This window comes from Heptranchias perlo, chromosome 5, assembly GCF_035084215.1.
Source record: "Heptranchias perlo isolate sHepPer1 chromosome 5, sHepPer1.hap1, whole genome shotgun sequence".
Classification (NCBI taxonomy): domain Eukaryota; kingdom Metazoa; phylum Chordata; class Chondrichthyes; order Hexanchiformes; family Hexanchidae; genus Heptranchias; species Heptranchias perlo.
This window is the reverse complement of record NC_090329.1, coordinates 53,185,463-53,212,467: the sequence shown is the minus strand read 5'-3', so window position 1 is coordinate 53,212,467 and position 27,005 is coordinate 53,185,463. Positions and strand designations below refer to the sequence as shown.

Genomic DNA, 27,005 nt, shown 5'->3' with positions numbered 1-27,005 from the left:
TGAGAAATAAAATTTAGTAGTGGATGGGGCCGTTTTACTTGACGCTTACCGCTACAATGGCAATAGGATTTCGATAATGTTACGAGCTGTTGATCAAATAGAAATAAAACACAAATATGCCTCCTTACGAGGTTGTCCCTTTGATGTATAACCGCGGTTAAAGGTTACCACAAATAGCCGGCGCGACCTACTTGCACGTGCTTCTTCTTTTACCCCTATTGTTACATTGCTGGGACCAGCGGTAGGTTCCGGTGATGATAAATAGTGATTAATAAAATTTTAAAAGTGAAAAATAAAATTCTCTGTGACAAGTTTATCGTCCTTCAGACCGCACCTCCAAGTTTCTGTTGTTGTTTGTAAAAGAGGGAAAACAGCTTTTTAAAAACAATTAACAGTGTACATCACAGTAACGTTAGGAGTGACCAGGTAATCTCCCTATTATAAACAAGAACAGGAGACAAAGGTCAATCTCTGTGTCTTGGAGCTTGCTCATATATCTACCTGTCGTCTCTTTTATTGATGGCTCTTGTTAGGCTGAAGGTTGAAAATGTTTTCATTTTACCTCAGTTTAAGACCACAGCGGGGCACTTACTTGCTTTCCACAGTCCTCCAGGAAGGGATAATAAATAAACTATAATGTTGCGGGTGGCGGTCCGTTGGAATCGCCGTGGTTTACTGGTGTTTGTTCTGTGAGGCATGGGAAGCATCGGCTGCCCAGAAACAAAATACAAGGTTGTGTTTGGGAAACCTGTTTACACTCTGTTAATAAGACACGTGAATTTAACTGTTATATTGTTTGTTCTTTATGTCACTTTATATAGAGCCAGCATTCTAGGTGTGTGTGTTGAAGTGAAATATCTTATTGTTGACGTATTTGAAAATCAATTGAATTTTTGATAAGAATGAAAGTTATGTCGTCACTCACTGCATGTGTTCCGTTTCTACACCAAGGTTTCTGCAAGTTGGCAAGATCTCCTGCAACCCGAGCACCACTTGTGAGCACCATGGGCAGTAAGACTATTCCGGCTCCAGTGCCTATTCATCCATCGCTACAATTGGCGAACTATTCATTTCTCCAAGCTTCCAACGGCATCCCCACGCCTTCAGATCAGCTACACAACCTCTACGGCTTCAGCACCCTGCACACTGTCCATCTCCATCAGTGGACCCTGGGGTACCCACCGATGCCTTTGCCCCGATCTTCCTTCTCCAAAGTACCTGCTGTTTCCGCTCTGGTGGACACTAGGTTTCAGCTGCCCACCATCCCGATCTTCCCCCACGTTTTCCAACCAAAACAAGAATCAAGCAGTATTCCAAACAAGACACGGCCCAGGTTTGACTTCGCCAATTTGGCTATTGCAGCTACCCAGGAGGACCACCCTAAATTTGGACAAATGGACGGACAGTGTTCTCCTTCAGCCATTGGTTCGTTGCTAGATGTCACCAAGCTATCGCCGGAAAGGAAGCCGACCAGGGGCAGGTTGCCGTCCAAAACCAAAAAAGAATTTGTCTGTAAATTCTGTGGGAGGCACTTTACCAAATCTTACAATCTCTTGATACACGAAAGGACCCACACCGATGAGCGGCCCTACACCTGTGACATTTGTCATAAGGCATTTAGGAGACAGGATCACCTCCGTGACCACAGGTAAGAGAACACTGTTTCACCGGACAGGGTTCAGTATTCGCATGGTGGAATCTCCTTATTGCAAACTCTATTGTCACAAATGTTTGGTTATAACAGGATCCAGCTGGTTGGAGACTCAGTTGTAAACTGCAGAGGACCTCAAACTTTGATACGAATTCTTGATAACGACTACTTTATTGGTTCCAAGGAGTTTGCAACAATGAGTTGAGATTGTAATTTAAGTAGTTTAGTTCCTCTATTAAAATATAAACGATTTCTTTAACTATTGAATCCTTGCACTAGGATGGGCTTTTAAAAGACTAAGTGTGAACAATATTTGTGAAAACATGCAGATAAACTGCTTGTCAAATGAGCTTATATTGATTATAACCGCTCATCATAACTTATATTAGCAACTCTCGGTTCATTTTAAAGGCAAATAATGCATTCCTTTGTTTTAATTTAGGTACATCCATTCCAAGGAAAAACCCTTCAAATGTCAAGAATGCGGAAAAGGATTTTGCCAGTCCAGAACATTAGCTGTTCACAAAACACTGCATGTGCAGGTAAAAGAGCTCAAAACCTCTAAGATAAAGTGCTGAACATAGAATCTGCAAACACGACTCAGAGTGGAACATTGATGAAAGCCTATATTGCGGACATATCTGTCAAATTTAGAAACAGCATAGACTATATCCATTCTGCTGCTGTTCTTTTCTGTTATTTTATTCCAATACAAACAGATTATCTGTGGGATTCTACTATGGGAAGACCTGTGTCGTTGTCTAAATGTGAGCAAAAACCCTGTTTCAGTTGATTCCCCTTGAAACGAGGGCGGTTGGACTGTGTCGCCCTTCTTCATGTCCTCCGCCGTGAACTTGGAGTTGGAAGGTGATGCTTTGTCTTCTGTGTTTAACAGGAATCTCCGCACAAATGCCCGACGTGTGGCAGAATGTTTAATCAGAGAAGCAACCTGAAAACCCATCTCCTTACTCACACTGACATAAAACCTTACAACTGCCGTCAGTGTGGGAAAGTTTTCCGGAGAAACTGTGACCTGAGGCGCCATAGCCTCACCCACAACCCCAGAGACAACCCAGAACTCAAAAAGGCTGCAATATGTGGATAGAGACGTTATTTGAATTCATCCTGTCTGGTTTTCCCTAAGATTAGGGTGTGGGATGGAATAATTGACAAACCTCGCCCAGAAGCCAAAAATCAGAGAGAGAAAAAATATGGAGACTTTGTGATGTTTGAATGTATGAGGAACATCTGACTTGAGAATTGAGGGGCGGTTTCATCTCTATATTTGGGAATGCAGGAATACATGTGTAATGTTATGATAGGATACAGAGCTGAGCCCCATCATTTCAGCTTCTTGTGGTGAAAATCTACCACTGCAAAAAAGTGCACCAATAGACCGCGGAGGGATCTAAAACTGCACCCCAGTGCTGGCTTGTGAACTTCATGGCGTAATACTGCAGAAGTAGACTGAGTTCAGTGCTAAGCCCGTGTGGTTTGGAAACATGGCACATTGTTCATTAGAAAAGAAAACAGAAAGAAAAACAAGAAGAAATAAAAAAACAGTCTTGCAAGTTAAGAACATTCGAAACTACATTCCATTCTGGGTGTTTTTAAACACAACAATTGTTCTTTGTAAATGTTTTTGGCACTTTACGCTGTTTTTTTTTACTATTTTCATGTATCACTGGATTTCTAATCTTTTTAAACGAATAAATTGCCATTTCTTAGGCAGTGTTCAGTGCGCTGACCGTTCCTTTTCTTCATCCAACAATACAAACGATTTTTCTTTCACTTAAGACTTGTGCTCTATTTCTGCCTTCTTGAGATGAGGAAGTAATTCGATAAAGCATCAAATATAGGAAATATATTCACAACCCCAAACCTACTCTATTTAGAAAGAGACCGAATATTACATGTCGGCCCCTGTCTGACACCTCCCCCCACCCATCTCAGTTTTCTTCATTTACACAAGGCAATGTGGAAGATATTAGTTGCTATTTTAAAAACCCTTGATGCTTTACTTGAGGGCAGTTGCCAATGTGCTGGTGTTTGAATGGGGTCGGTTTACTTGCTGACACGGGGAGAAATGTTATTCTTTGCGCTGAAAACAAAAGCTTTCTTCTTTGTCTCCAACGAATTTCAGTTCACCGGTTTGATACTGGGCTGACTAAGTGGGGCCGAATGGCCCTGGGAAAATTTGAGCACTTAGTTTAAGAGGCGCTAACAGCACTTCAAATGCACACTGCCAATAGAGCTTTTGTAGTGTGTATTTCCATCTGTAAACCTACCTCACACACCGACCGACTAGTACGGAACTGAGCTTCAGAAACCGGCAGTACGGATTTTAAAATAAAACAAAATATCCCCCTTCCTGTAATGTTTTGTTTTATATTTCAGCTTCAGTTTTAAAAAAAGTTCCTCTCCAAGTACATTTGTCTTCTTTTCAATCTTATTGCAGGAAAATGAGACAACTTCCGTTATGTTTGTTGGAGAATGTCTGTTCAAACATTTGACAATTATTTTCACAGGGACGTCATTTGTTTTTCTGTAATGATCACGATCACGTTATTATTGCAAATGAGGTTTTATGCTTAATTTCCTGTTAAAAAAGACACCGCTATTAACCACTGGGTCATATTTTAACACTTTGGGTAAATTCGATTCGGATCTTCATTGGTACCTGACGATTGTTATGGTGTGGCCGAGTCAGGTCCCGGGGTTGCGCTGAAGCACTACTGCAGACAACCTGTAGGGAACAGGTTGTCACACTCTTAACCAAAGATCACCAACAAACCAAAGTCAGAAACCTCCTTTACTTTCTATGAACCTCACACTCAGTTGTGTGAAACTTCACACTGGGAACAGCCCCTGTACACAGCAGGGTATCTGGGGTAGCGCAGATTTTTTCTTTCACCCCAACTACTGTACTGACGTGATTTTTGTTGCTGTTGAGAAAGCTACGTTGCATTTACTGGTCCCAACCCAATAGCTGCAGTAAAAGTTCCCTGAAGGGTCCATACCTGAAACGCCGACTTGTCTGTTTTCTGCACAGATGCTGCCGACTTGCTGAGTGTTTCCAGCACTTCCTGTTTTTGTTTCAGATTCCCAGCAACTACAGTTTTTTTGGCTTTTTATTTCTCTGTTTACACGGCCTGCCTGCAACTCCAATTCCCAGACACTGGAGAGAGTTCCACATGGTTACACGTATGCACTGAGCTCTCACCCAGCAATTAACATTTAAATGTTTAGAGAGGCAGTGGCCACATTCTCTTCACATTTAAATTACCTGCACATAGATTTAAAAACATTGAGAAGTTCCAAAGGACACAAATGGCCTCCTTCTGTGCTATATCATTCTATGAGTCTATGATTTTTAAAAAATGTAATTTGACACCAAATTGGGAGTTACACTCCATGCGATTTTTAACCAAAGTCATGAGATTATAGCCTCCAGGAAGTCTCATGTCACATCTCTCTACAGTCAGATCGGTCCTGACTCCGGATTTATGCTGCAACGTTAGCACTGGTACCCAAAGCATAAACCACTTTGTAGTGACGCTAAATTTGTAGTGTAAACACGCTCTTAGTTGACGGGGCCAAAGCTCTTGAGTGCAGAATCCTACAAGGTTGAAAAGATAAGGTTATTCTTGAAGTATAGATTACATTATTGCCAAGCTTGGATTTTAAAAACAGATATTATTTTTAAAGTGGAAATGCTGAAAATGTGAAATTAAAACAGAAAATGCTGGAAATACACAGCATCCGAAGAAAGGAAAAAACAGGCTTACAATTTGGTGTAGATGCTTTGTCAGAATTGAAATATTAACTTGCTTTTCTGTTTTTAGATGCTGATTGACCTGCTATATATTTCCAAAATTTTCAGTTTTTATTTTGGGTTTCAAAAGCCTGTAGATTGTATAAGAAAATATTGACAATAACCAATCTGTGTACTCTTTGTGCTTATCAAGGTGAAAGATATCAGCTGTAGGCGATGGAATTTTTTTTGCGAGATTGGGCACTGGATGTTAGCATTAAACACTCTTAGGTCAATATAGTGCAGGCCAGATACAGCGTAGAGCTCATTGTCCTCTCCGAGCAATGATCTGAAATCCCAGCATTAGGAGAACACTACCTGCTGCAACCAGTGCGACTTTTCTTTTAATTTCCCTTACCAATAATCCCTATAACAGCTTTGAATGAGATTGCTAATTTATCTGGAAGATTTCCTCTAATCACTATGTGTAGCAACATCATAAATGCATTCAAACAAGAACAATTTTGGTACACATAGCGACTAGTGCAATTATTGTCCCTCAGTGCTAAATGCTGGGCAGTTTTGTCTTATGGACTTATGTTCACCAGAACTAGCTCGCAACTGAGTAAACTTGTATCAAAAGGTCTAGCAAAGACATTTAGCGAAGAAAATAAGCTTTCCTCCCATCACTGTGGGTTAGACTTGAGTGCAGGTCCTAGAGGTGAAAGGGCAGCATTCTAATACACTGCACCATTCAACTCCAATTTCCCCCAGCTGTCCATTTTTAAGCACATTTAAATAATGGTAGCTTTCTTCAGTAATTTATTCAGGAAAGTCTAGATTGTGATTGTGTGTCATGGATGGAGCAAAGCAAGAGCTTCAAAGGCTAATGGGATACCATCAGTATTATGCCATCTCATCACTTGTATCAGTGAGATGCTGTTAGCAAAGTAGCAGTACATTCACACAGAGACAACTGCAGTTTTATAACTAGTGTTATTGTGTGTCTTGTATTGTGATATGTGTACTGTGTGCATCATGCTGTTTGCTGTGTACTGTGTGTTTTGTGCTGCTTGCTGTGTACTGTGTGATATGTGTTGTTTGATGTGTACTATATGTTGCTTACTATCTATTTTCTACTGTATACTGTGTGCTGCATGCGATTTACTATGATCTGTATATTGTTTTCTGTGAAACCTTTACCTGATATCATATACTGCTTATTGTATGCTGCACGCTCTTGCTCTGTGCTTAATGACATTCACTGTGTGCCAGTTTGGCTCGCTAGTAGATCTCTGCTCTCAATTAGATGGTGGGGGGTTCAATACCCACTCCAGGACTTGACCACCTAAGCTAGGCTGACACTGGGTAGGTGATGCATTCTTAGAAGTGCCATCTTTCAGGTGAGATGTTAAACCAAAGCCCTGTTCAGGGGGATTTAAAAGACCCCATGATATTTTTTTGAAGAAAAGCAGGGAATTCTTCCTTTGTCCTGGCCTATATTCATCCCTTAACCAACACCACCGAAACAGATTAACTGATCATTCATCTCATTTGCTACCTGTGGAAACTTGCTGTGCGCAAATTACCTGCCATGTTTGTCTACTTAACATCAGTGATTGCACTTCTTGAGGGCATGAAAAATGCTAAATAAATCTAAATTATTTTCTTTCTTTACGATACACTGCTGTATGCTGTTTGGTGTGCTGTGTACTGTTTGCTGTATACATTTTTATGCATTTTCTTTTTTATTCATTCATGGGATGTGGGCATCGCTGGCAAAGCCAGCATTTATTGCCCATCCCTAATTGCCCTTGAGAAGGTGGTGGTGAGCTGCCTTCTTGAACCGCTGCAGTCCGTGTGGTGAATGTTCTCCCACAGTGCTGTTAGGTAGGGAGTTCAAGGATTTTGACCCAGTGACAATGAAGGAACGGCGATATATTTCCAAGTCGGGATGGTGTGTGACTTGGAGGGGAATGTGCAGGTGATGTTGTTCCCATATGCCTGCTGCTCTTGTCCTTCTAGGTGGTAGAGGTCGCGGATTTGGGAGGTGCTGTCGAAGAAGCTTTGGCGAGTTGCTGCAGTGCATCCTGTGGATGGTACACACTGCAGCCACTGTGCGCCGGTGGTGGAGGGATTGAATGTTTAGGGTGGTGGATGGACTACCAATCAAGCGGGCTGCTTTGTCCTGGATGGTGTCGAGCTTCTTGAGTGTTGTTGGAGCTGCACTCATCCAGGCAAGTGGAGAGTATTCCATCACACTCCTGACTTGTGCCTTGAAGATGGTGCAAAGGCCTTGGGGAGTCAGGAGGTGAGTCACTCGCCACAGAATACCCAGCCTCTGACCTGCCCTTGAAGCCACAGCATTTATGTGGCTGGTCCATTTAAGTTTCTGGTCAATGGTGACCCCAGGATGTTGATGGTGGGGGATTCGGCGATGGTAATGCCATTGAATGTCAAGGGGAGTTGGTTAGACTCTCTCTTGTTGGAGATAGTCATTGCCTGGCACTTGTTAGGCGTGAATGTTACTTGCCACTTATGAGCCCAAGCCAGATGTTGTCCAGGTCCTGCTGCATGTGGGCATGGACTGCTTCGTTATCTGATGGGTTGCGAATGGAACTGAACACTGTGCAATCATCAGCGAACATCCCCACTTCTGACCTTATATGATGGAGGGAAGGTCATTGATGAAACAATTGAAGATGGTTGGGCCTAGGACACTGCCCTGAGGAACTCCTGCAGCAATGTCCTGGGGCCGAGATGATTGGCCTCCAACAACCACTACCATCTTCCTTTGTGCTAGGTATGACTCCAACCACTGACGAGTTTTCCCCCTGATTCCCGTTGACTTCAATTTTACGAAGGCTCCTTGGTGGCACACTCGGTCAAATGCTGCCTTGATGTTAAGGGCAGTCACTCTCACCTCACCTCTGGAATTCAGCTTTTTTGTCCCAGTTTGGAGCAAGGCTGTAATGAGGTCTGGAGCCGAGTGGTCCTGGCGGAACCCAAACTGAGCATCGGTAAGCAGGTTATTGGTGAGTAAGTGCCCCTTGATAGCATTATCGATGACACCTTCCATCACTTTGCTGATGATTGAGAGTAGACTGATGGGATTGAAATTGGCCGGATTGGATTTGTCCTGCTTTTTGTGGACAGGACATTGTTGGGTAGATGCCAGTGTTGTAGTTTGACTGGAACAGCTTGGCTAGAGGCGCGGCTAGTTCTGGAGCACAAGTCTTCAGCACTACAGCCGGGATGTTGTCGGGGCCCAGAGCCTTTGCTGTATCCAGTGCACTCAGCCGTTCCTTGATATCACATGGAGTGAATCGAATTGGCTGAAGACTGGCTTCTTTGATGGTGGAGATCTCGAAAGGAGGCTGAGATGGATCATCCACTCTGCACTTCTGGCTGTAGATGGTTGGTTGTTTGCTGTGTGCTGTATAGTGTAAACTACACAGTTTGCAGCATATAGTTGCAGTCCTGCCACATCCAGTCGTGAATGGTGGTGGACAATTAAACAACTAACGGGAGGAGGAGGCTCTGTAAACATCCCCATCCTCAACGATGGTGGAGTCCAGCACGTGAGTGCAAAAGACAAGACTGAAGCGTTTGCAACCATCTTCAGCCAGAGGTGCCGAGTGGATGATCCATCTCGGCCTCCTCCCGATATCCCCACCATCACAGAAGCCAGTCTTCAGCCAATTCGATTCACTCCACGTGCTATCAAGAAACGGCTGAGAGCACTGGATACAGCAAAGGCTATGGGCCCTGACAACATCCCTGCTGTAGTGCTGAAGACTTGTGCTCCAGAACCAGCTGCGCCTCTAGCCAAGCTGTTCCAGTAGAGCTACAACACTGGCATTTACCCGACAATGTGGAAAATTGCCCAGAGAGTGACTGCCCTTGACATCAAGGCAGCATTTGACCAAGTGTGGCACCAAGGAGCCTTCGTAAAATTGAAGTCAATGGGAATCAGGGGGAAAACTCTCCAGTGGCTGGAGTCATATCTAGCACAAAGGAAGATGGTAGTGGTTGTTGGTGGCCAATCATCTCAGCCACAGGACATTGCTGCACGAGTTCCTCAAGGCAGTGTCCTAGGCCCAACCATCTTCAGCTGCTTCATCAATGACCTTCCTTCCATCATAAGGTCAGAAATGGGGATGTTCGCTGATGATTGCACACTGTTCAGTTCCATTCGCAACCCCTCAGATAATGAAGCAGTCCGAGCCCGCATGCAGCAAGACCTGGACAACATCCAGGCTTGGGCTCATAAGTGGCAAGTAACATTCGCACCAAAAAAGTGCCAGGCAATGACCATCTCCAAAAAGACAGAGTCTAACCACCTCCCCTTGACATTCAACGGCATTACCATCACCGAATCCCCCACCATCAACGTCCTGGGCGTCACCATTGTCCAGAAACTTAACTGGATCATCCATATAAATACTGTGGCTACAAGAGCAGGCCAGAGGCTGGGTATTCTGCGGTGAGTGACTCACCTCCTGACTCCCCAAAGCCTTTCCACCATCTACAAGGCACAAGTCAGGAGTGTGATGGAATACTCTCCACTTGCCTGGATGAGTGCAGCTTCAACAATACTCAAGAAGCTCGACACCATCCAGTACAAAGCAGCCCGCTTGATTGGCACCCCATCCACCACCCTAAACATTCACTCCCTCCACCACCGGCGCACAGTGGCTGCAGTGTGTACCATCCACAGGATGCACTGCAGCAACTCGCCAAGGCTTCTTTGACAACACCTCCCAAACCCGCGACCTCTACCACCTACAAGGACAAGAGCAGCAGGTACATGGGAACAATACCACATGCACGTTCCCCACCATCCCGACTTGGAAATATATCGCCGTTCCTTCATCGTCTCTGGGTCAAAGTCCTGGAACTCCCTTCCTAACAGCACTGTGGGGGAACCTCACCACACGGACTGCAGCGGTTCAAGTAGGCGGCTCACCACCACCTTCTCAAGGGCAATTAGGGATGGGCAATAAATGCCGGCCTCGCCAGCGACGCCCACATCCTATGAACGAATATTTTTAAAAATATAATATATTGTGCATTGTCTTGTGTATTCTTTGAGCAGCATATGGTTTGCTAACTATTGTATGCTCTACGCTGTGTGGGATCATAGGGGCCTAAATTCATTAGCGCCTGCAACCAGGTACGATCCTTGCGGCATGCAGCCATGGCGCACCAGCATGGAGAGGCCCAAGGACTGTCCTAAATTGGTTCTCGGGCTTCATCAGCATAATTTTGAACCCCATCTACAAGATTTCCTCTTAACTTTACTGTAAAAAGAACCCCAGTTTCTCTGGTCTCTTTTCACAATCTCTCTTCCCTAGTACCGTTTTAGAAAACTTATTATGCACCCTCTCCTTAGTCTTGACATCTTTCCTAAAGTAGGGCATCCAAAGCTGGACTCAACGGGGGAGATTTTCCACTTGGGCACTCCCATTGCATGCCAGGAGTGCAATGGGGAAATTGCCTACTCTCGCCCATAATTTTCCATCCATTAATTTTAATGGAAAGAAAATCAGTGACTAGGGATGTGAAATCTCCCAATGTTGCTAGCATGCAATGGAAACATAAAAACATATAAGAAAGACAGACAGAAGAAGACCATCGAGTCTATCCCATTCAGCCATGTTGCAACTAGGCAATATATCCCTACTATTTCTTACCCATGAAAAGCCATCTAATCTCCTGGGAGAGGTAAAAAACACAGACTTAAAAAAAAACCTAGGCCAATTCAGGGACAAAAAAAAGCTGGAAAATTCCCTGCTGACTCCCTAATGATATCATAAATGAGTTCTGGGAGATAACAATGAGGAATAGGTAAATTCCCCAATATCCCACCTACCTTTTGTATACAGTGATAGCAGTCTCTTCTCCAAGACCTTTTGAATGTTTGCAGTGAATCTGCACTCACTGTAGGAGCTGGTAACCTATTCCAAAGGTCAATGACCCTCTGGGAAAAGAAAAACCTCTTGACGTTTAACCTAGTTGTTTGAACTAAAGAGTGCTGTGGTGTAAAATCTCATTATTCTAATTGCAACCTAACCAATGATTTGTATAGATTCACTAATACCTCTTTGCTTTTGTACTTATGCACCTATTTATATAACCTGGGATCTCATATGCTATTTTTAACAGCTTTATTAACTTGTCCTCCCACTTTTAACGGTTTGGATGTCTGAACCCCTAAGTCTCTCTGTTCTTATACTTTTTTTACAGTCTTATCATTAATGTATATTCCCACTCCTTAGTCTTCGTCCCAAAGTATGTCACCTCATGTTTCTCCTGATTTAATTTTATCCAACAGCTATCTGCCCAGTCTACTATCCTTTCTATGTCCTCTTTACATTTAACCACACTTTCTATTTTTTTGTCATCTGCAAATTTTGACATTGTGTTCCTTTTACCTGAGTCCAGATCATTTATATATATATTGAGAAGAGCCATGGTTCTAATGCTGACCCCTGGGGCACAACTATTTTACATCCCTCCAGTCCAAAAACATCCATTAACCACTGCTGTCTGTTTTCTGCACTTTAACTAACTGCTTATCAATGGTGCCACATTTTTTTTAATACTGTGAACCTTATTTTTTTATCTATGAGCTTCCTATGCAACATCTTATCAAACACTTTTTGAAAATCCATATATTTAAAATGTACCGCATTTCTTTTATCAATGCACTCTATTATTTCCTCCAAGAATTGTTATTAACTTTGTCAGACTTGCCTTTTACAAATCCATGTCTTTTGAAGTATTAATTTAATCCCATAATATGGTTTCTAGAAACTTACCCACTATAGATGCTAAGCTGACTGTTAACTTATCTGGTCTATCCCTTTCTCCCTTCTTGAGCAAAGGTGTTACATTGACGACCCTCCAATCCTATGGTTGGTTGAAAAATCATAGCGAGAGCCTCAGCTGTTTCCTCTCCGATTTCCCTCAGCATTCTAGGATGCATGTCATCAGGGCCCAGTACCTGTTCCACTTTCAGCTCCACCAACATTTTCAGCAGTACTTCCACATTTACAGTTATCCTTTTTAATTGTTCCACGTTCTCCTCTTGTACCCTTTCATTCTCACTTATTACAATCTTCTGTGAAAACCAAGGTAACATACTCGATTTAGTATCTCTAAAGTTGCTTCAACCACCATAAGAAGCTTTCCTTTCTTGTCTCTAGTCAACTCTACCTTTAACTATTCATTTAGCTTTTATGAGTTCATAAATTCTTTTACTATTTCCCCAATGGTCCCTGCCATTCTACCTTCATAATCCCTTCAAAAAAAGCAATAACATGGGTGAAATCAAAAAAAAATTCAGGTGCAGGAGATCTGAAATGAAAACAGAAAATCTTGGAAATACACAGCAGGTCTACCATTATCCAAAAAGAGAAAAGGCATGTCCAGACCCCAGGTGCAGACCGCACCCACCCCCCACACCGCACCGCGGCTAGAACTATAGATTGAACAATCTATAACCAAAATGTCAACCTGCCTCCTCTCCCCCCAGAAGCCAACAGGTCCACCCTATATCTCCAGCATTGAAAAAAGGGGCAGAACTAATGTCTGCTTCTAAAGTAGATAACTTAACTTACGAATAATAATGATCCATTCCCCCAACCCATAGATACCAGCAGTTTCAGGGAATACCAGTTCACTTGGCCAGTGTCTTATCATTTCAACTCACATACTGGAGCAAACCCCACTATGAACATAATAGTGTTAATATCAGCTCGGATCATAATATAGTTAGGTTTAATCTTATTGACCATTCCAAAGCTTCAGCCAATCTAATGCTGGTCCCAGGTTTTAAGAGGGCTAACTTTACAAAAATGGCTGAAGAACTGTCAAAAAGTTGATCGGGCAACCTTACTGGATAGGTAATCAAGGACCGAGGACAAATGGGTTCTATTTAAAACCCTTCTCAAACATATGTCCCAATGGTTAAAAGATGGACACATGGCAAAACAAAACCATTCTGGTTGACGAGGAATGTACAGAGGCAAATTTGAATGAAACAGAAGGCATTCTACACTTTAAGGCAATTAACTCGCAGGAGAACAAGGAAAAGTATCAATTAAGGAAGATAAAACCCGCCATAAGATTAGCCAAGAGATCTCTGGAAAAGAAGATGGTAATTGTGGCAGAAATAGCAAAAGCTTTTTTAGCTATGTTTGTAGTCAGAAGACCATAAGGGACCATATAGGGCACTAAAGGATACTGTAGGGCAGATTCAAGCTGATTCTCAGGTTATGACAGAGTTGCTAAATGACTATTTTGCATCAGTCTATACTCCTATAGACGATGCTTATGTTCCAGATGAGGGGTGCATAGTGTTGAATCACATTATTAATATTAAAATTGATAGAATGTCATCTTGGATAGGTTAGGAAAGCTCAAAATTGATAGGGCACCAAGTCCGGTTAATGTCCATCCAAGGGTGATTAAAGGGATGGGACAGGTGCTCTGATATAACGATCTTTAATAGTTCAGTAGAGTCAGGAGTAGTTCCCTTAGACTAGAAGCTAGCTCAAGCAGTTACTATTTTCAAAAAAGGGGACAAATCAGAGCCAGGGCACTACAGGCCTATCAGCCTGAAATCAATTATTGGGAAGATGCTAGAAGGAATCTTAAGGGATGCCTTTTATGATTACTGGGAAAGGGAAGGGGCCAGTAGAAATACACAACACGGCTTCTGAAAAAATAGGATGTGCCTAACAAATTGATAGAGTTTTTTGAGGAAGTCACTAGGGTAGTGAATGAGGGTAATCCGGTAGACATTGTCTACCTGGACTTTCAGAAAGCCTTTGATAAGGTACCTCACACTAGGATACCTCACAACATAAAACCTTGTAGTATCAGTAGAAATTTGACAAACTGGATTAGGAATTGGCTCCAATCCCGGAGCTGAAAAGTTGTAGTTAATGGATGTGGTTCAGCTTGGAGACATGTTACTAGTGGTGCCCCCCAGGGATCGGTCCTGGGCCCGCTATTCTTCATGGTCTTTATTAATGACCTGGACAGTGGTATTGGGAGTATGGTAAGTAAGTTTGTAGATGACACCAGAATCTGTGCAAGGGTTAAGACGGTAGAGGAGTGCAATCAAATCCAAAAAGATTTAGATGTGCTAGGGGAGTGGGCCACACATTGGAAAATGGTGTTTAATTTAGATAAGTGTAATGTTATGCATGTGGGCAGGGTAAATGCTCAACATACATACACCCTTCAGGGAAAAGCATTAAAGCAGATGGAGAAAGAAAGAGATCTGGGTGTTCTATTGCATAGGTCTCCAAAGATTCATGAGCAATGTCGGGAAGTGATAGCTAGAGTGAATAGGATGTTGGGTTGCATTTATAGGACAATTGACTATATGAAAAAGCATATTATTTTGTCCTTGTACAAGACCTTGGTCAGGCCTCAGTTGGAATACTGAGTCCAGTTTTGGTCTCCTCACATGGTGGGTGATATTGAGGCTATGGAAAGGGTGCAGAGGAGGGCCACAAGACTAATTCCCAGTTTAAAGCATCTTATCAAGATAGGCTAAAAGATCTGGGACTCTACACTTTAGAGAAGTGTAGACTTAGGAGCGATTGGATCGAGGTTTATAAGATGATGAAGTGAATAGATTGTGTTCGAGTTGACAGTTTCTTAAATTAAATATATTAGGGACGACCAGGGGTCACAATTTTAAGTTGTATAAGTCCAGATCTAGGTTAGATGTCAGGAGGTGGTTCTCTTCCCAGAGAATAGTGGACCTCTGGAACAGGCTACTGGCTCGTGCGGGGGACGCCGATTTGTTGAATTCCTTCAAGCGAGAGCTGAACCTATTTCTGACTGGGGCAGAGATCACCTCTTACAAAGGTAAGTAATGCATAGAATTATCAGAGCCAGAGTGATCTCGTGGATAGTTTCGATCATCAAAGGGGTCGGAGAGGAATTGCCCAGATTTTTTCCCCCAAATTGGCCTGCATTTTTATCTGTTTTTTCACCTCTCCCAGGAGATGACATAGTTTTGGGTGGGGTGGGGAGAGTATATATTGTGATACACAAGGTATCACAATTGTGTGGTACAGACTGGATGGACCAAAGGGTCTTTTCCTGTCTGTCATAGTTCGTATGTTCGTATATTGTTTATATTTTAACTCTTATGTACTTTTTCTTTTGTAAACTTACCTGTTTCCCAATCCCCCAGGATCTCTCCATCCACTCAAGGTAAGAGCCACATTGCAAAAATTGGTCTCTAATTTGCAAATTTTATTCCCAGCTAACCATGGTTTAGGATATTAAAGATTCATCCAGCTATATCGCCGAAGCGACCAAGCCGATCTTGGGATAGTCTGTTTTACTGCTATTTGCAGCTCTTGCTCAATATGATAATTCATTGGTAGGCCAGCTGAGTGGGCACCCAGAAATGAGTGGCTTTCTATCAGAGCTCTCTGCAATAAAATATATCACTTTTTCTCCCCCTCATTAGATCACTCCCTTCTGTGTCATGCACCATTCTCTGCTAAAGGAGGGTGTAAGACCTCTTGCTGATACATCACTGTAGTCAGTTGCTAGGCGATGCTGGAGAGCTGTGGCGTGGTTGCTTAGTGCCTCCACAAGACATGTGGGGAATCATTTATGTAAACTGGCATTCTGCAGCCCCATGATCTAATTAACCAAACTGCTGTCCAATTATTATTATTTTTTAACAAAAAGTTTAATTATGAAGATGATTGACTTATTAGCCTAAACTTTCTGATCATGCATAAGCTTGACCAGAAGTGGGATGGTGTGACACTAACACTCATCCAATCTGTAGTGCCCTGAGCTCATGCGTAGTTCCGGAATCAGCATCATTTGAATAATGTGGACAAGCTCCAGGTGTGGAAAATGCCTGTGATTGGGGATTGTGAGCTTGTCTGTTGATGAGTGGAAAATTATGTGATGCTACAGGGTTTAATGGGCTGCAGCTGCTTAAAGGGGCAGGCGTTGTAGTTTGGCTAATTTGGAACACAGCTAATTAATTAAAAGCAATGTCTACAGGGAGTGCAGGAAGTCAAAGAGCAACCCGTTTCTTAGATGGGGCCATTAAAATTTGCCTGGAGAACTTGAGGCAGAAAAGGGGGCCTCCTTCAGCAGTGAACTCAACTTTGATGTGCAGAAGAGCAGCCCAGGGTGAATGGTAGGAGGTGTCCACCAATGTACATGCCATGGGCAATACAATACATTCTTGGGGGCAATGAAGGAAGAAGTTTAATGATCTTACCAGGTCAAACAAGGTCTGAGCACACACAATGATCTGCCATTAATGCAGATTACTAAGCAGGTATGGCACTTACAATTACTTCCTGATCACACTGTCTTGAAGTATTTTCAAACCTTCCGATAAATGTCCAACACACAGCAAGGTGCACGTTGCAACCCTAGCTTTCATCTGCAAGTCTTCCTTCACCCATATCCTTACAAAGATTCAATCTAAAATGTGGTTCTAATGTAGCTGAATGTTACATGTACACATCGTCACACTAAGAACTGCAAATTAGGTCATGTCATCTTGACAATTGAAACTTCTTAAGTCTTCTACTCTTTTGGGATCTCCATGACAATGTCTCATGCAGGTGTAGCATGCAACATGTAGCATGCAACAGACAACATAATCTGTGAAACTTTACCTGGGCTGTACTGCAGATCTATCCAGGCACCTAGAAGGCTGCTTCAGCATATCAATATTACAGGGGTGCTGTAGTGTAATCCTCCATGGCAAATCCAGAATTTGAATTCAATTTAAGAAAAAGATCTGGTGATAAAAAGTTGGTATCAGTAAAAGTGACCATGAAGTTGTTGGACTGTTGTAAAAACCATCCACTAATGTCCTTTAGGGAAGGAAACTGGCCGTCCTTCCCCACTCTAGCCTATATGTGACTCCAGTCACACACTAGCCTCTTAACTGCCCTCTGAAGTGGCCTAGCAAGCTAATCAGATGTATCAAATTGCTAAACAGCAGTTCAAAAAGGACAACCACCACCTTCAAAGGGCAACTAGAGATGGGCAATAAATGCTGGCCTTGCCAGCAATGCCCCCATCTCAAGCATCTATCCTGAGGCTAGCTTTTGTACTATCTTAAAATGAAGACATTTTGTGACAGTTGCCTGTGAAGCGAGCATTGACTTATTATAATGTGTTGGTGATGGTTGCACATGAGCTAAATATTCAGAGAGTGGAATCCTTCCCTATTAATGTAGGTGGTGGCAGATTGTAAGTGATTATCTGGGTGCAGTGTTTAATCTCCTTGAGTTTTGGGAACCCTGCCACCCTGTAAAATTGCACAGCTTTCTCATAGTGGCTGTCTGTGGGGAATGAAATTGCTTACTCAAGTAAACAGGGTATCAGTCACTTGCTTTCTACATCTAAGGACAGCTATTTGGCTTTTTTAGCTAATGTCACCAGTGGTAGCCTTAAATGTACCCAAAACTGCCATTGGAATTACTGTGTTTGTGGAGGAGCTTGGAGCATGCATCACAACAATGATATGGCATCCACTGTAAATTAAAGCTTCCACAGGCACTATTCCTCTGATAAAAGTAGGTATGTGCCTGCAGATTCTGATACAGTGCCAGTGGAAGGGTGCAGAGTACATCTCTTGCAGCCAGACCTGCCTGGCATCCCTCTGCTGGACATCCTCTTCTTCTTCCTAAAGGTACAGATATTGGGGATTCCCATGGGAAAATCCACTGTTTGGAGGGAAAAGGCTGCACCGCAACAATTGACATAAAGGCCCCTCAGCACCCATGTGGCAACATCAAAAATTAAAAATAACAAGAAAAACAGTTTAGAATGGTTCAGAAAATAGTGCATAGAATCTTCTTACAGGAGGACTCTTTGAATTAACTTACATACATAGCTCAAGTTCCTAGCGACCCTGAACACTCTGGATAGATGGCACAGTGTTATGCATGCATGAACACCAAGAAATTGCATGGACATCTAAATGGTCTATTGTGGACTTCATTCAAATATTTCAGTTCATGTCTAGCATGTTTCAGACAGGAGCTTCTTGTGCCCATCAATTTCCTTACTGGAAATGTAGGTGATGCACAAAATGGGCGGCGATCTAGCACGGCAGATTTCTGCTGCATTGTCGATTGGCAATGCCCATTTTACATCTGAAAAATGGGGCTACTGATCAGAACCTCTACCTGTTAGTGTTTTCAAATAAAGGAAACACAGATTATTACTTCAAACTACAACAAGAAAGTAGGACCTGAAGATAGAAATGGAAATTAGTGAAAAATAAACTTTAGACCTTTTTTTTTAGGACAAACTTATTTACTCAGTGATAAATGTTTGGAATTATCTACCAAGAAAATTAATAAACATTGGAGTTAATCAAACTACATTTAGATGTCATGATGGGAGGATTAACATATAAGATGGATGAGCCTTGAAGGATCACATGGCCTTTTTTCAGCCCTGACTTTTCTTATATCGTTAAGTAGCGGTCACAGTCATTCCAGCAATTAGCCGAAATCCAGCTATTAGCTGAAATCTCAGTGCTAGTTTTATGTCTTTGCACCTTCTCACACTACATGACAACTGTACGTCGTAAATATATTAAAAAATCTTGATTGAAACTGCCCAGAATTATCAGCTATAATGTTGACATTAAGATTCTTCTCTTTGCTCTCTATATAGATCTAGTATTATTCAGGCTAACCTTTTTGGTATAAAGAGGGTATATCTATGTACATGTGTGTGTGCATGAAGACAGTGAGCACCGCATACCAGGAGCTCTTTCAGAACCTCTTCATACAGGAGCCAGACAAGATTATAATTGATTCTATCTGGGAAAATTGTCCTTTGCAGAATGGACCTCCAGTGGCAGTTGCATGGGAGCATTGTGAATATAGCAACAGGAATGCACATGTTTTATATTGGCAAATGTTTATCAGTGGAAGTTCAATACCCCTTTCATACCAAACTTTGTATTATATATGATTTACATTAGCAATGCATATTTGTATGAGCTCAATATTATTTCTACACCTGTGTAGATCCAGTTCATATTGGCAACTTTATATCACTTTATGAACTTATATATAATGGATGGAAAATCCTGCAGGGCCTGTTGACCTCCCTACCTGAATTCCCAATACATGCTCTTGGTGCACCGGGTGTGTAAATTGGTAAAAGAAAGCCTATGGAGTATTGTGCAGAGTATTGTTTTACACTCATCGAATTTATTCTCCTACCAGGAATCACTCTGTAACACGTTGTATAGGGTTTCATTTTAAAATAAATTGGTGCTTTATTGCAATTGAAACAATGCAGATTAACAATAATGGCAGGTTTGTCAGCATCTTTAAAGAGAAAAGACAAATTAATGTTTGTGGTGTAGGTCATTAATCAGAACTGATGGTGTCAATAATGGGATTAGTGTCTTTAGGCAGATACACGATGAATATCGAGTGCCTACCGCCTCTGGACTCTGACTCCATTAAAGTGGATCTTGTGAGATTGGTGAGTTATATTGGCTGATCACACCAATATAAGTGGAGGGAAGGATGTTGACAGAGTTCCACCATATCCACATACATAGGGTCAATTTTCTGACTGTGCTGTCAGTGGAAATGGAAAATCATGCACAGTGTGTAACTGAATTTCCATTCTGTTCCCCCGCTGGGCACTCAAAGTCGAACAGATAACTTGTGTTCATAATGTTGAGACCAATGGTGTTTCATTTGACATTATTACCTGAAGGTGGTGACATGTGTTGGGGTATGGTTCACAGGTACTAGTAGCCCTCCAGAACCTCATCCACGTGATCAATGAATCTAAAGTGTTGGAGGACAATTCAACATGGGAGCATCACAGTTAAGTTTGATCCTATCCTTCCCTAACGTCCACATGTACTTTCAAACAAGGATAATGGAAGTGCAATCAGGAGTGAGAAACCTGGCTGATTTTTCTCTCCCTAGTCTAGGGACACCGAGGCAAAATGTAGTGCACTTGTAGGGATCAGCTAACTCAGTATAGATGGGGAATCAGAACTAGGTCTGCCATTTCCTAGTTTGCATGGTTCAGTTGAGTACCACATTATGTCATTTACCCACTGAGCCACTAAGGGGAGTAGTATTGCATTCTTATCAGGTTACTTAACATAATATGGTTAATTTTTAAAAAATTTGCTAATGGAATTAAAAAATGAGATTTCCATATTTACGGATAAAAGTGTTCTAACAGTTTTGAGATTGTGAGTTCATATGTATTTAGGGAACTATTTTACACATTTCAATGAGATCACCTCTCATTCTCCTAAACTCCAAAGATTATAGGCCCATTTTACTCAATCTCTCCTCATAGGACAACCCTCTCATCCCAGAAATCAATCTAGTGAACCTTCGTTGCACCTCCTCTAAGGCAAGTATATCCTTTCTTAGGTAAGAAAACCAAAACTGTACACAGTACTCCAGGTATGGCCTTACCAGAGCCCTATATAATTGCAGCAAGACTTCCTTACTCTTATATTCCAACCCCCTTGCAATAAAGGCCAACATACCAGTTGCCTTCCTAATTGCTTGCTGTACCTGCATGTTAACTTTCTGTGACTCATGTACAAGGACACCCAAATCCCTTTGACTACCAATATTTCTTAGTCTCCCAGCTTTTAAAAAATATTCTGCTTTTCTATTCTTCTTACTAAAGGGGATAATTTCACATTTTCCCACATTATACTCCATCTGCCATCTTCTCGCCCACTCATTTAACATAAGAACATAAGAACATAAGAAATTGGAGCAGGAGTAGGCCAATCGGCCCCTCGAGCCTGCTCCGCCATTCAATAAGATCATGGCTGATCTGATCCCAACCACAAATCTAAAGAACACAAGAAGTCGGAGCAGGACCCGGCCACATAGCCCCTGGGCCCTCTCCGCCACCCACAGGGCATTGACCGATCCGAACTCAGCTTCATGTCCAATTTCCTGCCCGCTCCCCATAACCCCTAATTCCCTTTACTTCTAGGAAACTGTCTATTTCTGTTTTAAATTTATCTAATGATGTAGCTAACCTGTCTATATCCCTTTGCAGCCTCTTTGCGTCCTCCTCACAGCTTACTTTCTCACCTAGCTTTGTATCGTCAGCAAAGTTTGATACATTATACTTGGTCTCTTCATCTAAGTCATTGATATATATTGTAAACAGCTGAGGCCCAAGCATTGATCCTTGCGGCACCCCACTAGTTACAACCTGCCAACCCGAAAATGACTCGTTTATTCCTACTCTCTGCTTTCTGTCCGTTAGCCAATCCTCAATCCATGCTAATATATTACCCCCAATCCCATGAGCCCTAATCCTGTGTAACAACCTCTTATGTGACCCCTTATCGAATGCCTTTTGAAAATTCAAATATACTACATCCACTGGTTCCCCTTTATCTACCCTGCTAGTTACACCCTCAAAAAACTCTAATAGATTTGTCAAACATGATTTCTCTTTCATTAAACCGTATTGACTCTGCCTAATCATATTATGATTTTCTAACTGCTCTTTTACTATGTCCTTAATAATAGATTCTAGCATTTTCCCTACTACTGATGTCAGGCTAACTGGCCTATAGTTCCCTGTTTTCTCTCTCCCTCCTTTCTTGAATAGCGGGGTTACATTTGCTACCTTCCAATCCACGGGGACCGTTCTAGAATCTAGGGAATTCTGGAAGATCACAACCAATGCATCCATTATCTTTGCAGCCACCTCTTTTAAAATCCTAAGATGTAGGTCATCAGGTCCAGGGGATTTGTTGCCTTTTAGCCCTGTTAATTTCTCCAGTACTTTTTCTTTACTATTCTTAATTACTTTAAGTTCCTCACTCACATTTGACCCTTAGTTCCCCACTATTTCACTAATTGTTTTTTTTTAAATTGTGATTGTGTTTAAAGAGTCCCTGCCATCATTCCAAAATTGTTCATTTTTCTAGGAAAAGCCACATCCAAGTGATGGTATCCCACCGTTTAGTGTTACTGCTTGCTGGTTCCCTAAACACTTATGAATTGACAATCTCAATACTGTTAGAACACTTTTATCCTATAAGAACATAAGAAATAGGAGCAGGAGTAGGCCATACACCTTCTCCGCCATTCAATAAGATCATGGCTGATCGTCTACCTCAACTCGACTTCCCCGCACTATCCCCATATCCCTTGATTGCCTTAGTGTCCAAAAATCTATTGCTCTCACTCTTGAATATGCTCAACGACTGAGCCTCCACAGCCCTCTGGGGTAGAGAATCCCAAAGATTCACAACCCTCTGAGTGAAGACATTTTTCCTCAACTGTTTCCTAAATCTCTGACCCCTTATCTTGAGACTATGACCCCAGTTCTAAACTCTCCAACCAGAGGAAACACCCTCTCAAGTCCTTTACCCTGTCAAGTCCTCTAAGAATTTTATACATTTCAATGAGATCACCTCTCATTCTTCTGAACTCTAGTGAATATAGGCCCATTTCTTTTGTTTCTTATGTAATCATACCCAATAATATTTCTTGCAACAATGTCAGTCGACACAGTTAATACTAGTCAATCTCCTATTGTGTTACACACAGTGGGGTAGATCTTGACTTTGGACGATAATGTAAAACGGATGATAACAAATCAGCAGCCCGTTTTACTTCTCTCCTGATTTATATTTCCATTTTTAACTGTATTGGCATAGCTTGACCAGGGAGCTGGTTAGTTCAGGTGCGCAGGTCTTCAGCACTATAGTTGCAATGTTGTCAGGGCCATAGTCTTTGCTGTGTTCAATGCACTCATTGTTTCTTAATTTCACATGGAGTGAAGCGAATTGGCTGGGACATTGGCTGTGGTGCAGTTTTCAAAGCAGTAACAGTAATGTTAGATCAGTGTGGTTATGACAAGTCATGAGTGATATATAAATAATATAATTAGAAAATTTGGGAATCTCAGACCTGCCACAAGTGTGGCCAAATCACCAAGAATTGCTCTGATAGGCAAGAATCAAAATATGCAAAACAATAAACAGTTTATAATACAAACTACAAGAGATAAGTAAAAAATAGCAAATATAATTTCCACATTATTTGAACTTGGTCTGTCCTTCCCATTCCTTCACTATCATTCTTTCGCTGTTCTCTTTTTCTTCAATACGCTCTATTTAACTTATTTTATACTATTATTTTCATCTATGTTCTCTAAGTTATTCTTCATGTTACATTATTTCTCCCTGTTTTTAAGTGAAAATCTTATATGTTTGCCTCTGTCTCTACTGACCAGTTCTCTGTTTTGTAGCTTTGATCTGCAGCATTAAACATCCCTGCTTGATTGGCTAAAAACCATTTTCAAAGACAGTGGCTTTGAAATTCATGGGTTGGAAGAGGGCCAGAACCCAGCTTCTCCATTTAGACCAGGCCTTTATATTCCAGTCATCATTCTGTAGTCAGATCTTCCATCCAACCCACCCAGGTCAAATGTGCATGTCATGGGGCGTTCCCGAGCTAACCCAGAATTCCTCCCTTCACGTACTTGAAAGGCCTCAGCATGACTCACATCATCTGTGAGGCCTTCTGAAGGCCCCAGACCTTTATTACAATAAGGTAATTATTCCCGGGGGAACTTGGTTACTTTCTCCGGCAATGAGTGGCTTCATTTGGAGCTAAAGACTAAATAAAAAAAAAATTATTTGATGGATTTCCGCCTCGGAGGTTTCAGGTGGAGCAGCATGGCACTGTTTCATCTTGATTGCGGATCATGTTAGGTCCGGTCGCCCACCACTGATACACCCTTGCAGGTGCTGACAGCCTACCTCAGAAAGGCAAAGGACTCCATCCCCAGGATTTGGGCCAGAGTCTCTGGCCTGGGGTTAGGGTGGACGGGGTTTCTGCTCTGCCACATTTATGCCTGTGGAGGAAGACTTCAAGAGTTTCTGGACCAGCTTCTTCAGTCAGAAACAAAAACAACTTGGTTTTAATGTGTTTTTAATGTAGAAAGATGCTTTAAGGAGGATAAAGGGAAAAAAATGGATGCCAAACCAAAGCAGACAATGTTAGGAGCAGTGATAGAAAGCTTGGTCAAAGAGGTGGGTTATAAAGAAAAAGAGGGGGATAAAGTGGTTTAGGGAGGGAATTCCAGAATGTGGGATCTAGGTGGTTAATGGCATGGCTGCCAGTGGGAGTGAAGGGACAGGTTATTGCACAAAAGGCCAGAGTCCCAGGAATGGAGAGTTTGGGGGAAGGGCTGGAACAGGTTACAGAGATAAGGAGGGGTGAGGCCATTGATGGATTTAAGCATGAAGAATGCAATTTTAAATTTGAAGCAATGGGGGCCTAGGAGACAATATAGCTCAGCAAGGACTTGGTGCTGGATAAGATATGGGCAGCAGAGTTTTGAATAAGCTGAAGTTTATGGAGGGTGGAGAATGGGAGGTCAGCCATAAAAGTATCGGAATAGTCGAGTCTGGAGGTGAAAAAAGGTGCGGATGAGGGGTTTAGTAGGGTCAGAGGAGGGTGATGCTATGGAGGTGGAAGTAGAAGGTCTTAGTGATGGAGAGGAAATGGGCTTAGCTCTGAGCTTAGCTGAAAATCAAATAGGACACCGAGTTTGCAAACAATCTGGTTCAGCCTGAGACAGTGGCTGGATAGGGGTATGGAGCCAGTGGTGAAGGTGCAGATTTTGTGGAGGGGGCTGAAGACGATGGCTGGAGACAATTGTTGATCATCCAAGTCAGTCAGGAAATAGAACATTAACGTTTGATCTTGCATTATTATTGGAGATTCAGTAAAATTACAAGGATTTATGAATCATTAACATAGAGTTATGAATAAATGTTATTGGAACATTTAAAATGAAATTGTCTTATTATTTAATCAGAAATTCAACCAGTATACATGCACAAGTAGCCAATGCTTACTGAAAAATTCAGACTATGCAATTTAGTGATATTTTAGGATTGATCAATCCCCATGAATACACACAGCTAGTCTTTATTGACAAATTCTATGCACTGTTTACTGAGTAGTAGCTAAGTTAGTGATTAAGCCATTCTCTAGTACTGTATAAGAAAATTAAATAAATATATTAAAGATGCACAAAAGCAATGCAACATTTTGGCTGACAAATAATTTATCAAAATTCACTTATTGGTATGAATGTGGTCAATGAGGGTTCTGATCATCAGGTGCATTTTGGCCGGGAATTTCCTCGGAGCTGCTCCCGCTCCACCGCCCGAACTTCACCGTTCATATTTTGCGACTTACATTACTTTTATGTATCATGAAGAATCTCTCAGTTTTATAAAACAAGCTGTAAAAGATGGGTTCCAAGAGTTCAACACACACAACTTTTATTCTTTCTTTACACCTCTATTCCCTTGTATAAAACCTCTTGTGTTTCTTCTTAAAGTGTAACCTGTAGTTTAATAGCAATAAATGTAGGAATCCCAGTGTGTATAAGGCAGTAAGCAGCTTGTGTGTACTGAATAAACATAGAGGCCAATGGTTGAGGTGTTTATTGGTGCTATAATGTTTGCACTATGCATTATACACAGTGGCCTTCACTAAGTTGTTGTTGGTTGAGAGTATGGGGCTGATATCCACATACTTTATTGGGAAGATCATAATCTCATGATCTTCAACTAACTGTTTAATATTATTGAGCATAGCTCATAAAGCCAGGCTTCTTTTCAAAAATACTTCTTTTTGTAATAACTTTATTTGTGAACATTATTTAGTTAATTTTCCACTCATCAAGGTGAGACATGTCAAAACTGAGGAATGAAACATTTTTTCCAAGTTTTTGTACCCAATGATAGCATCAAGCACACTAACATGGTTAACACTGATTAACAGACAGGAAACAGAGAGTAGGAATAAACGGGCCTTTTTCAGGGTGGCAGGCAGTGACTAGTGGGGTACCGCAGGGATCAGTGCTTAGACCCCAGCTATTCACAATATATATCAATGATTTGGATGAGGGAACCAAATGTAATATTTCCAAGTTTGCTGATGACACAAAACTAGGTAGGATCGTGAGTTCTGAGGAAGATGCAAAGAGGCTTCAAAGCATTTTAGACAAGTTGAGTGAGTGGGCAAATACATGGCAGATGCAGTATAATGTGGATACATGTGAAGTTATCCACTTCGGAAGGAAAAACAGAAAGGCAGAGTATTATTTAAATAGTGATAGATTGGGAAATGTTGATGTACAAAGGGACCTGGGTATCCTTGTACACCAGTCACTGAAAGCAAACATGCAGGTGCAGCAAGCAGTTAGGAAGGCAAATGGTATGTTGTCCTTCATTGCAAGAGGCTTTGAGTACAGGAGCAAGGATTTTTAAAAAAATTTTTATTCGTTCACGGGATGTGGGCGTCGCTGGCAAGGCCGGCATTTATTGCCCATCCCTAATTGCCCTTGAGAAGGTGGTGGTGAGCCGCCTTCTTGAACCGCTGCAGTCCGTGTGGTGACGGTTCTCCCACAGTGCTGTTAGGAAGGGAGTTCCAGGATTTTGACCCAGCGACAATGAAGGAACGGCGATATATTTCCAAGTCGGGATGGTGTGTGACTTGGAGGGGAACGTGC

At 41.9% G+C, this 27,005-nt stretch overlaps 1 protein-coding gene across 3 annotated transcripts in view; it reads left to right on the top strand.

Moving 5' to 3' along the window:
* osr1 (odd-skipped related transcription factor 1) overlaps positions 1–27,005 on the top strand; it is a 66,659-nt gene that overhangs the window by 6,183 nt on the left and 33,471 nt on the right. For 2 of the 3 annotated variants that reach the window (XM_067983766.1, XM_067983765.1), the window contains exons 2-3: positions 952–1,648; positions 2,094–2,193. In XM_067983766.1, the coding sequence (XP_067839867.1) occupies positions 952–1,648; positions 2,094–2,193 (797 nt within the window). Of the gene's footprint in view, positions 1–951; positions 1,649–2,093; positions 2,194–2,546; positions 3,376–27,005 lie in introns of those variants that run through there. The other variant, XM_067983764.1, reaches the window with a different exon arrangement.